At 49.3% G+C, this 12230-nt stretch overlaps 1 protein-coding gene across 1 annotated transcript in view; it reads right to left on the bottom strand.

Annotated features, from left to right (window-relative positions):
• Positions 1-4552, bottom strand: part of nphs1 (NPHS1 adhesion molecule, nephrin) — a 36463-nt gene extending 31911 nt beyond the window's left edge. The window contains exons 1-4 of the mRNA XM_084707293.1: positions 4549-4552; positions 3947-4096; positions 2904-3101; positions 185-307 (exon numbers count right to left, since the gene is read on the bottom strand). Of these exons, the coding sequence (XP_084563419.1) occupies positions 185-307; positions 2904-3101; positions 3947-4096; positions 4549-4552 (475 nt within the window). The remainder of the gene's footprint in view (positions 1-184; positions 308-2903; positions 3102-3946; positions 4097-4548) is intronic.
• Positions 4553-12230: the final 7678 nt, after the last annotated feature.

Below are 12230 nucleotides of genomic sequence, written 5' to 3'. Positions count from 1 at the left end.
AATTGCAATATCCTCATGATGGAGTATAAGGCAACAAGCCAAGATTTGACTTGTTGCGTTGGGCTCCGGGATAAGAACACTTCTGTACATTTACCAAGAAGTTCGGAACGAGAAGTGCAGAAGCCACAAAGAATGCTTTCAATCCCCCTTCCCCCCTATAGACCAGCCCCATGGTTTTGCTCACTCTGCACTGTAATCCAGGCTGTATGGGAGATGATTGCCTTGCTGCTCTCAGACTGTCCCACTTGGCATTCGTAGGGGGAGTCGTCCTCCAGTTCGGCCTTCTCGATTTGAAGATGGTACTGTCCTGCAGAAAAACACAGCAAGACTCATTCCAATTATAAAAAGGAATTATCTTGTGATTGCTCGAATCCACACAATGTAACCGCAATTACAAAGAGAAGTGGCCCATTTGGGCTTCAAATTCACTCTCCACTGAAAAGCTCGAATTTAAAAACATCTTCTGTTCCTTTGTCCCCACAAAGTACTAAACCCAGGATAATTCCCCATCATAGAAACACAGACGGACACAAAGAAATCCTTGCTTGTAAAAATTAAAGATTGGCAAAATGTCAGCGCCTTGATAATGCCTCATTCAGCAAGAAGGACACTGTTGACAACCAACTTCTGTATAGATCCAATTTCCCCCTCTACAGTATGTCAGTGGCTGACATCGAGAGTTTTAGCATTTCGATGTACCCAGATACCAAGGGCTGTCCAGTGCCACAGCATATTTTCATAAAGACGGATGACTCGGCTACTGACGAGGAGAGAAGCGCCAGCCCTGTCCTCTCGTGGGGCTGATTTTGTTATTCTATCAGAAATAATAAAATGCCTATCGATCGGCGTTGGACAAAGTGCCTCTCCATCTCTATGTTCCTCCTGATAGTTCAGCCGGGCGCTGGGAGTTGATTTGTTTGAGAGCAGCCATAACTTGTGAGGATTAGATAGTGTCAAGGATGTACCCTCTACCTCTCCCTCCCCGACCCGGTCTCTACCAACATCCAAACATTTGCCGTCATCCTGGTCCTAAAAAAAGGACATGTCAAGCAAGCTGGCACCATAATTAACACAGGCCAGCGGCAATTTTCGCATCCCAGCTACCAGGGAGCAGACGGGAGACTTTCGAATGATTAATTATTCTCCTCTTTACTGAAATGGCTCGCAACGAATGTCGCAATCAAGAGTGTTTTGATGTCGCGTGATGGGTGTCAACGTATGAGCGAGTGCACAAGCTTTTAAAGCAACAATAGACATCAACGGACAGTGACAGTGACAATCAGTGACAAGAGGTATCGAGGGCTGTTCACTGTCCTCATTTAAGACGTGTGTATGCGTTGCTATAAGTGCTCGTGTTTCTTTTACGCCTATACATGTCCAGTCCCAACCTATCATCCTGAAAATGAGAGCATGTCTTTGCTGTGTTCATTTCCATACTCTGTGATTGAGAGTGCTCTTCGGAGGGCATTTACATAGAAATAGCAACCGCCTATCCATCTGATTGTGGGTCTGTCTATATTTTTGTGCTAATGTGGATGTGTCAGTACATGCGTGTGTCTGGTGGATGATTTTGTGTGTGTGTGTGTGTGTGTGTAAGGTATGGTGTGCGTGTGTGTACAGTACATGCCAGCCTGTGTCTGTAGGTATGTGTGTGTGTGCTTTGAGTGTGTGTGAGCTGTATGGAGTGGGTGTGTGTACGATGGACGGGGGGGGGGGGGGGGGGATGATACATAACATGCCAGATTGTGTCTGTATGATGTGTGTGGCGTGTGTGCGGCAGCGTGTGCGTGGTGTGTGTGTGTGTGTGTGCACACTGCTTGCCAGCCTGTGTCTGAATGCTACATGCTTCTGTGTGGTGGAACAGTGACACGCGGCGCGTCCCGGATCGAGCCGATCACAAACAGATGCTCTCCTCTTATTCAGGATTGCCTTCTAATTGGCGATTACTTTTTATAGACTCGGTGTGCAGATCGTGTGACACGCTTCGCATCCAACTATATTTCACTCGTTCGCAGACGCTCTCCTCGTCCGCTTCCAGCGAGCTTGCCATGGGTGAGACAGCGAGGAGAAGGATTGTGGGAGCCAGACAGAATCACGTCATCTCGACAGGCACAGATGGGCCGGGATCCGCTTCTGGAACCAACTGTCCCTTCGGTCTCTGTCAGTCGGTGCGTTCACACGTCCAGTACCCGGGCGTGTCGATACTGTGGCCCCTTACACAACGACCGGTCGACCGGACGTCACACGCAGCCTGGATACGACATGTTCAGCCCGCTCGTACACAATAGTTCGAAACAGGAGCGTGAGTTTGTCATGACGACTGATGCGTGTGTCCTGAGCTGCCAGTCGGGAGCTGGCGTCGTGTTTGCTGGACATTGTGGAGATGCAGGTCGCCCGGCGCGATCTCGGCCGATCAGCCACTCTTTGTTTTTACCGTGTCAGTGTAAGCTCTTTGGATTTGTTTTCACTATGTTAACATGCACGTCAAACTATACTATTACATGCTTTACTAAAATATGTTCCAGAAACAACCTATAAGTGATATAAACATGTCATAGCTAGCATAACTAAAGAGGCTTCAGTCACACACGGTCGACTTGATGTATATTATAGGTTGAACACATGTGTTGAATTTCTCTCCCCATGCCCACCTGTCTACCTCCCCCCCCCTCCCACTACCTGCTCCCCCCCCCAACCTCAATTCCCCTCCACTCCTGTCTTGTTACCCATCTGTCTCCCTCCCCCTCCCCCTCTCCCCTCCACCCCCTCTCCTTCCCCTGGTGTACCTTATGGCACACACACACCTCTTTCCTCCTCCCAAGTGCACCTTTCCCTCACCTGTGTCCCTCCCTCCCTCCCCCCAACCCCCCCCCCCCCCCCCCCGGACCACCTGGCCACCTCACCTCTCCGGGGGTCTCCTATCATGCTGTAGCGTGGGAACCCGGGCAGATCCCTCTGGGGCCCCAGCAGCAGGCCGTCCTTCACCCACTGGACGGACCCTGAGGGCCGCAGCACCTCGCAGCGGAGCACGGCCGTGGCCCCGGCCCGCACCGTCAGGTTCCTGGGCTGGGTCCTGAAGGCCTGCTGGGCCCCCGCCTCACCTGGGGGACGGAGGGGAGAGGAGGAGGAGAGGAGGGGGGTGGGGGTGGGCGGTGGATGGAAGGACGGAAGAGAGGGATTGCAGGAGGCCGTGGAGGGGGAGGCGAGGAGGAGGGAAAAGGGTGTGGGGTGTGGGTGAAGGAAGGGGATGCCCAGTACAAGGTAGGGGACATGGGGGGGGGGGGGGCATGGGGACGTTGGAAGGGGGGGGGGAGCGGGAGTCAGAGAAAGAGAGAAAGAGAGAGAGGATCAGAGCACAAACAATCACGGCGGGGGGGCAACCAGACGCTCTGTCTGAGGGGCCCCCTGCGGAGCGGGGCCACATTATTCATCCCAGCCTGCGCTTTATTGATGGGAAATAGGAGTGATACGGCGCTGCAAATGAGTCAATAAAGTAATTACGGGGAATTAAAGCCCCCCTCAGCAAAAACCGGGCAGATAAGAAAGAGAGAGAGAGAGGTGAGCGGGCCGTCCAAGCGGCAGCTCACACATCGTTTTTCTTCACTGTCGACGTCCCGCCGGCTAATTCCTACAAGGGAGAGTAATGATCGTCACTTTAATCCCCAGCCCCCCCCCCCCCCTCGCCCCTCCCCCCCCCCTCCCCGTTTGTCATAGGTGGGCTGGCGGTCTCCTGGCGCCAGGTCCCCGGCCATCCTTCACTCCGTCCTGAAATGACACGTTGCGGTACGCCGAGCCGGTAGCAGGAAGTTAACCTCAGACGCGACGCTCCGGCTCCCACTGCGAGTGGCGGGACTGGGGCCAGAAAAAAAGGCCTGCTCATTACTCACCTCGGGCCCCCCTGGAACCGGATTGTGGAGAACCAGCAACGTGTGTTTACACTAATTACCGCCCGATGCCTGAACCCGCGCCTCCTTTAAAGAGCGGCCGACTGAGAAGCGCGGTGGGCGGGGCGGAGTCTTGACCTTCCGCGAGCCAATGGTGGCGTTGCGAACGCGGCCGCACTCTCGGCCGCGTTCGCTGGCGCAAGGCGAGTGCCCTGATCAAAGCGGAATCAGTCACCTCACGTCAGGCGTGAAGGGCAAGAGTGGCCATTGCCGAGGACGCACACAAACAAACAAACTCCAAAGCCCATTTGCATGCGGTTTACATAAATGAATACGCGACAGCGTCGTACGACGCCGCGGACAAAAGCTCTCCCCGTCGTCACTCGTCCAATCAGATAGCGGGAGATGAATGACGGATGGTTCAGTGAGTTAATTGACTTTGACATTGGAGTAGTTGAGATCTGTTTGAGCTGGATAATAATCCAGAAGAAGGCTATCCTAACTCGCATCTATGGCAGCGGGTGTCTGATTAGCAGATGTGAGGACAAACGCATGATTTTCCTTTGTACACTTATCGTTTATTTATCCTGATGAGTTCTTGCGAGATTAGGATCTGTCTCTCAGGGCAGCTGAGGCAGGCCTGAGCAGACAAACACAGATTTACCCATGACTAGAGCCATGAGGAGGCAATAATGGACCTGTCCCAGTGTTTTTGTGATTCCAGTCTTTTCTCACAATTTAAAATTCTAAGTGTCATTGCAAATGTTTTGCTCATTGACGATGCCTGACATGTTTTAACTCCTGTTCAGATGAGACTCAATGGCTTTTGTCAGTGTCTATTTATTCACACAAAGCATACCGGTATTGTTCATCTTGACTATCCTGAGTGTGTTTATTATGTGTGTGTGTAGGCGTGTGCTTGTGTGTGTGACTGTACAATCTGTATCCAAGTGTCCTTCTGACAACTTGTTCCACTGTGCACCAGAATGTGAGATTTGACTGAATACCATTCATTTGCTACAGATTTCTCAAAGCTTCACTTTGGTGTGAGAATGGAATGATAGAATTCCTCTGATGGCAAGGAAAAACCTTGAAAATACCATAGCGACATGCGTCGCATAGCAGCTTTGAAAAACACTTGCAATACCACTACTAAGGAGGCCATTTTGTGTGCAAAAAGGCTGCAGAGGCTGTACCCAAGACTGTAAAGTTACGCAGACAAATATATTTTTTATTAATTTCAGGCAGGGATATTCATAAGAAAACCTGGAGAACTGAATTCAATTAGTCCAGCTAGATCCTGAGATAGGAAAAAAATCCTACACTAAACATGTTCACTACAACTTTAACTTGTTTATCCGTGGTAATTGAATGTATGCATTTAACTCGAAAAAGTTATGTCATTTTTGATTGTACGTGGGCAAAGTTATTGAAATATTAGGTTTCACGCAACAGTGCCTGGTTTGAAACAGCATAATCACAATTCAAACAAATTCCTAAAAGTAAGACCTAAAATAACAGTGATACAGTACATGCCACATAAGTATGAGATATGGTTAGAATGTACTTCATAACTTGTGTGTGCATGTGTGCAAAGTACAATAAGTGGCTATTTGTTCATGTGACAAAATGTTACATAACTTACAATGACAAAATAATACAACAACAAAAAATGTGTTATGTTTGTTGTTGGCAAACTCGGCTGAGGTTGGCTTTTTTATATATGACAAACACGAGATGGGACATGACATACCCTAAAGGGAACAGGGGAGTCAGATGGCTGAGCGGTTAGGGAATCGGGCTAGTAATCAGAAAGTCACTAGTTCGATTCCCGGCCGTGCCAAATGACGTTGTGTCCTTGGGCAAGACACTTCACCCTGCTTGCCATAGGGGGAATGTCCCTGTACTTACTGTAAGTCGCTCTGGAGAAGAGCGTCTGCTAAATGACTACATGTGGAATCCTAACCTTTTAAAATAACATGAGGTCAAATGAAATATAACACACTGGCCATGTTCAGAGTAGAGTACCATGTCAAGTGGGGTTAGGGTTGGTGTGATCGGTAGGGTTGGCGTAACCAGTGGGACTAAACACAATGTACGTTAAGTACAACAATGATTTTTGAACCATTTCTGCTGACTCTTGAATACTGAGTAATAAATCATCGAACCGCTGCAAAATATTCTATTTTAGTTCATCTTATTTTTATTTTTACTGTTGCTTGCTTTTTCTACAGGTACACTTGCACTTAGAGATTCATGTCGTTTAGTTGTAACTTGCTTAACTACATGGTCTTATGGTTCTTCCCTTTGGCACTTATTTTTTGGTTGTTCACAATGTGTGCTTCTTGTTTTGGCTACCCGCAATGCTTTGGGATCATCTTCTTGTTATTATCAGTGACCTATGCACTTTGTAAAGCTCTCTCTTGGAAGTCGCTTTGGATAAAAGCGTCTGCTAAATGAATACATGTAAATGTAAATGAATGGAACCAAACTGAAACCGCCTGGTGGGTCCTCTTACCCCAAAGCAAAGTGAGCAGTAGAGGAGCGAAGCATAGGCTGCGCTTCGTGGACAACAACGCCATCAGTGTTGAAGTCTCCGTCCTGGCTTTGAACAGCTGCTGAAACCTGGGAAAGAGAAAAGCAGACAGGCAGGATGTATTCAATGAACGTGGGCAGTGTTCTACACAGGAGGCTTATGGTCTAACAATAAACAAACTAGGAGGCCATGGGGAACGTTGTGTTCCCAACCTGTCTGACATGTTCTTGGCAGACTTGAGGCCTGTGCTTGGTGTGTGTGTGTTGCTGTCAAGTCTGGGTCTGCATCTCTCACATCAAGACCTCGTGTGCACGTGAAGACACTTTGGAAATCAGTTCCGCGTATCTACTGCAGTGGAACACATAATGGCGATTGTCTTCATTGAAAACGAAACATTTGCACGTTTAAATAAGCCAAATTAATTGAGAGCAATAAATCTGAGAAGCATCTACATTCAGTAGATGCTCTTATCCAGCACGACTTACAAGTAGGGTGAAGTGGCTTGCCCAAGGACACAACGTCATTCGGCTCGGCCGGGAATCAAACTTGCAACCTTCAGATTACTAGCCTGATTCCCAAACCGCTCAGCCACCTGACTCCCATTTACTTCCCATCAATTAGTTTCACTCCAACAGGCTTTGATAAGAATGAACTGTTTTTTTCTCGTTCTCAGGAACCTTTACGAGTTTCAGAGCCCCCAACATGCATTTTGAACACACGGGGAAACTGAGTTTAATTTCTCTCCATCACCTTCTCTGTCTCTCTTTCACTCTCATTTGATTCTGTTTCCCTGTTGCCTTCTCATTCTCTGGTACTCTCTCTCTCCCTCCCTAAACCTCCTCCCCCCCGCTCTCTCTCTCTCTCTATTTCTCTCTCTCTCTCTCTCTCTCTCTCTCTCACATCCTCACTCTCTGCAACTGTGGCACATTTACGTTGGCTGCCACTGTTTAAACATTGATACCTTTTTCACACATCACAGTCTATTTACTCGCACATAAAAGTCCATTCACATCTAAATAACCAAAGAGCTCTGGTTCATAAAGAAAGAAAGACCCAAGACCCTCTCTCTGTTGTTGGAACTGGGGATGCACCTGCAAGGGAGGGGGGGCAAGAGAGGGAAGCGGTTGGTCAGGAGTGAAGGTCCGCCAGTGTCCAAATGACTCAGCGTTTTCCTCCAAACCCTTAATGAGAGGAGAAACAGTCTGCCTAACCTCCCTGCACATCCTCCACCTTAGCCAAACACACGCCTTAATTGCAAGGAAAACATGTCTGCCACGAGGCGGAATGTTTTATTTTGCGTCGTTCTTGCTTCGTTCTCTTTCTTTCCGAGGGGAATTCTTCTGGGGAGACCTGGACGGAAGGCTTTCCGCCTTCGTCCAGCTCTCGTTCATAAAAGCACGATCCCTGGGAGCTGACTCGTGTACAGTTCGTTGTGTTCATGTCAAGGTAACGAGTTCTCGCAAGCTCCTTCCCGAGAAGTACGTCGCTCCACTTCCACACAGCCGCTGCCAGGGGTCGTCACCTTGTGTCCGCGCAACTGTTCGCAGACGCAAAGAAAAAAGTCGGATTCGAAATTGGATTCGCAAGAAAGGCGGGCGCTCTCCCTCTGAGGGTATTACGGAGCAGAATTGTTGAGCGTGGCCCTGACAGGTAGAGTTTTAATGGCTTCTTTCATAACATCGTCAAACGACTCAACACACTCAATCCTGCACCAATTCCACGCCCCGAACCCCATGAAATCTGTCAACGTGCCGAAAACAAAACCCTGAATCCCTGTACCACCAGTCCACTCAGATGTGTCCCTAAATCTGAACACCAACCTCTCCCTCCAACCACCTCACAACTATCCCCGGGCACGATGACAAATTTGCGTTGGACGCCAACGCGTTGCGAAGCCGCTCCTCTGCTGACGTTGAGCGGCAGATGAGATGACCTCACTGCGAGATGCAGATGGGAGTATCAGGCCCGACTAATCAAATCCAGATCATTAATTGTGCATGAAAACATGTCGTTCCTCTGACAGTCTTATTAGTGCTGCCTGGCTAGCCCTGCTCACCCACATGCAAACGATGTCGACCTGTGCCAGGCATGGCCGGCCTGGGCAGCGTCTGCCTCAGCGTCAGAGTTCTCAGCTGTCCGACTCGACAGACAGACTAGCAGGCGGAACGGCTTGCAGGGAAAGCCTCTCGCAAACCCCTGGCGGCGTGCTCTGTCGGTCTCTCCCCCTGCCTCGTCTTCACCTCTACAGCTCTGAGTCTCTGATTCTCTCTCTCTCACATTCAAACAAGAAAGTACACTTTTTCCCGAGAACGTCAGGTGTAGAAGTGATGAGAAGATGGAAAGACGAGGAGGGAGAGGAGGGGGGAGGAAGGGGGCATTCGGCTTTCAAATCTCTTCCAACTTCCAACCTGTGTGTCTGCCGGGAGCCTACAGAGAGACAGAGAGAGAGACAGAAAGAGAGAGAGAGAGAGAGAGAGGGGGGCTCCGTCTAAGACAGAGTCGGCAGAGTGTTTGTACGGCGGCGGGTGGATTTGCATGTGACAGGGAGAAAAGAGAGACGGCGGGGGAAAGAGAGAGAGCCGTGCTCACCTGTTGAGTGGTGGTGAGGCCGGGGAGCGGCTCTTTGTCTCATCGGCTGATCTTCAGATGGCTCTCTGAATAGACGTGTGGCGGGGAGATGTTACGGCGGCGCTTCTGGGACTCCCTCCTCTCACTCCCGCTCTCCTTCGTGCTTCTTCAGACAGAGGAACACAGGAGTAGAGAAGAGTCGTGTGGGAGCGTAGGTGGGGGTGGATGTGTGTGTTTGTGTGTGTGTGTGTGTGTGTGTGTTTGTGTGTGGGGAGGGGGGGTCATTTTCAGGATGTGTCCACATCAGTGGAGGTGAGCCAAGTAAAGCAACAGTCAATGACGGCGAGGCGCCTTTTGAAATGCTGTACAAACCGCTGCATGGAGGCTACAGGAAGTGTTAGCATTTATCAAAAGTTACTCATCTTTCCACTCCCCCTTACAAATCTTCAACATTAGGGAGTTCTAATGACTAATGAAATACTCTGCCAGATAGGAGCGGTAATGAGACATACTGTCGCACACAGACAAAAGAAAGGGTATTCTCGGCCCTGCCTTTCACGGGAGTGTGTACTGCACAGAACACCAATTATTTAGCCTTTCACAGTGTGGACTCGAAGCAGGGAAACCCTCAAAGACACAGATCCAACATGGCTGTCTTTACAGGGTCTAGTTTGTAACATTTATGCTCATACATAATGAATGGAAGAGAGAGCATCCACTTTGGAGCAGTCTCTATACTGTGAACTCCCAAGGGGATACGCTTCACTGCAGGAATCGAGAGACTTTGCAAAGAATTTGGTTTCATGTGGAATATTTGATTTTCTGCTGAATGGGGCATTCTGTTTTGTATTCGATGTCTCTAAGTAAACTGTGGTTGGAGAATACCAGCATTGCACAGGAAGGGTACTGGAAGTTTGTTTCTTGAATGACAGCTCAAAAGCCTTCTGGATTCTTCCATGTATATTTCATGGTAAATGTTCAGATTGACTCAATTCGCTGCATATAGGACTGTTTTTGCAGATTTTATTGAATGGTTGTGTGTGTGTCTAAGTGTGTGTGTATAGTTTAAGTTACCTTAGTCGAAAACATTGAATACTATTCATATATTGAAGCCCAAACTACAAACTATTTAAACATATTACATTAATCCCTGGGCCCAGAGAAATCCAGAAATTCAATTTACGAGCAAAATACAATCATACGTACAAATCTGGAGTAACAAGGTTTTAATCCATACTCAGCAATATGTGAATACTGTTGCTGGTGTAGTAGATGTGGGGAGTGAATGAGTGTGTACTTATTAATGTGTGTGTGTGTGTGCATTGCCTTTTTGTGTGAATGTATGTGTGTGTGGCACAGATGTTAACAGCTGGGCTGTGAGGTTGGAGTAGACCCCTCAGACTGTCATTAAACCCAGCAGCCCAGGGCTGGAAGGTTAATTCCCCCTTCTAAAAAGGGAGAGGGGAGGGAGGAAAGAGAGAGAGAGATGGTACGGGGGGAGGGAGGGAGGGAGGGAGGGAGGGAGGGAGGGAGGGAGGGAGGGAGGGAGGGAGGGAGGGAGGGGGGAGGGGGGAGGGGGGAGGGAGGGAGGGAGGGAGGGAGGGAGGGAGGGAGGGAGGGAGGGAGGGAAAGAGAGAAGGAAGAGAGAGAGACAGAGAGAGAGAGGGGGGGGTGGAGGAGAGGGAACAAGGGAAGACGGGAAAGGATGGACAGGGATGGAGGGGGGGAGGGAGGGAGGGTGGAGTCAGTGGGTGATGAGGCGGCTGGGGAGCACGGTACTCACACAAACAGTCGTGTCAGCAACACCACTAACACTAGAGAGAGGAGAGAAGAGGAGGGGAAAGCAGGGGAGGGGTGAATAACAGAGGAGAGGAGTAAACAGGGGAGCTAGAGACACACGGGGAAAAAAAAGGGAATAGCAGGTGATAAAAGCAAAATGGGTGGATGAAATAATTGATGTGAGGAGGTTAGACAGGCTGAGATAGTGAGAAGGCGGGAAAGGAGAGGAGAAGAGAGGAGAGGAGGTGGGGGCCCCAGTGAGGTAATGGAGAGGATGATAATGCTGAATATAGGTGGAGAGAGAGAGAGAGAGAGAGAGAGAGAGAGAGAGAGAGAGAGAGTGAGGGAGAGAGAGAGAGAGAGAGAGTGAGGGAGAGAGAGAGAGAGAGAGAGAGAGAGAGAGAGAGAGAGAGAGAGAGAGAGAGAGCACCATGAAGAGGATACACAGAGTGGGAGAGAGGAGGAAACGAGGCCGATGACTGACATGAAAGCGGCGAGCGATCAAAACAACAGGGCACGGCAACAGGAACGCGGGGGGAAGGAGGTTGATCAAAAAAACGCAATAACAGGACGATGAGAAAAGGAATTGCAATAAGAGATAGACGGAGATGGGTCAGAGGAAGGGGCGGGCGCAGGGAGGAGAGAAGGAGGGATGGTGGAACGTGAGGGACTGAAAGTGTGTGTAATGCATGTGTCCGTTTGGGTGTGTGTGAGAGACAGTATATGTGTGTGTGTTTGCCAAAGATACATACTCTAAGCGCAGGCATCCAGAATATGTAGGCTGTGTATGTGAGCGTGTGTACAGTGTGTAAGGGTTTGATGGAGCTGTGAGTGTGTGTGGGTGTGAGAATACACATACGTGTGCGTGAGTGTGTGTACGCGGGGGTGCGGAGGCCGGGGTCACCGTGTGTGCAGTACCGTAACAGATTTGAGCGTGCCACTTAAAAAAAAAAAAAAAACAATTATGAAATGCAAACGACAGCTTGGGGTCAGCAGTGGCTTAAAGCCACGAAAGCAGATCCCCGAGATGTTCGACAACCAATGTGATCCACACCGACACAAGGGTTTAACTCTTTCAGCCAGCGTAGGTCTAACAGAGAGGATTGCTAAATGAAAAAAGACCTTTGGTGAACCCAGAAGGCCTTAGTGGGCGAGGGGCCAGCAACCAAACCATCCTGCCTCTCTGTCCACCAGCAGTACAGGCACTCATTACTCACATCCGAATGGAGCATTCTGTGCCATGGGCTTACTCCAATCTCCACCTCCTACACTGTACGGTATTGGCTTGACTGACATTTTTGGGTTTTCCATTGCGTAAACTTGGTACATCGCAGCGACTTGGTACTTTTCTTGGAACTTCTCCATCGAGGTTGGCCAAAGGTGCCGTAAAAACACTGCAGACTACTGATTGGTCGGAGAGAATTGCAACAAAAGATACAGTGCACAAACCCACCATTTCAAAA

Source organism: Hypomesus nipponensis, chromosome 2, assembly GCF_054491055.1.
Source record: "Hypomesus nipponensis isolate SF chromosome 2, ASM5449105v1, whole genome shotgun sequence".
NCBI classification, from domain to species: Eukaryota; Metazoa; Chordata; class Actinopteri; order Osmeriformes; family Osmeridae; genus Hypomesus; species Hypomesus nipponensis.
The sequence above is the reverse complement of the archived record's forward strand: the minus strand, read 5'-3'. Positions and strand labels throughout refer to the sequence as shown.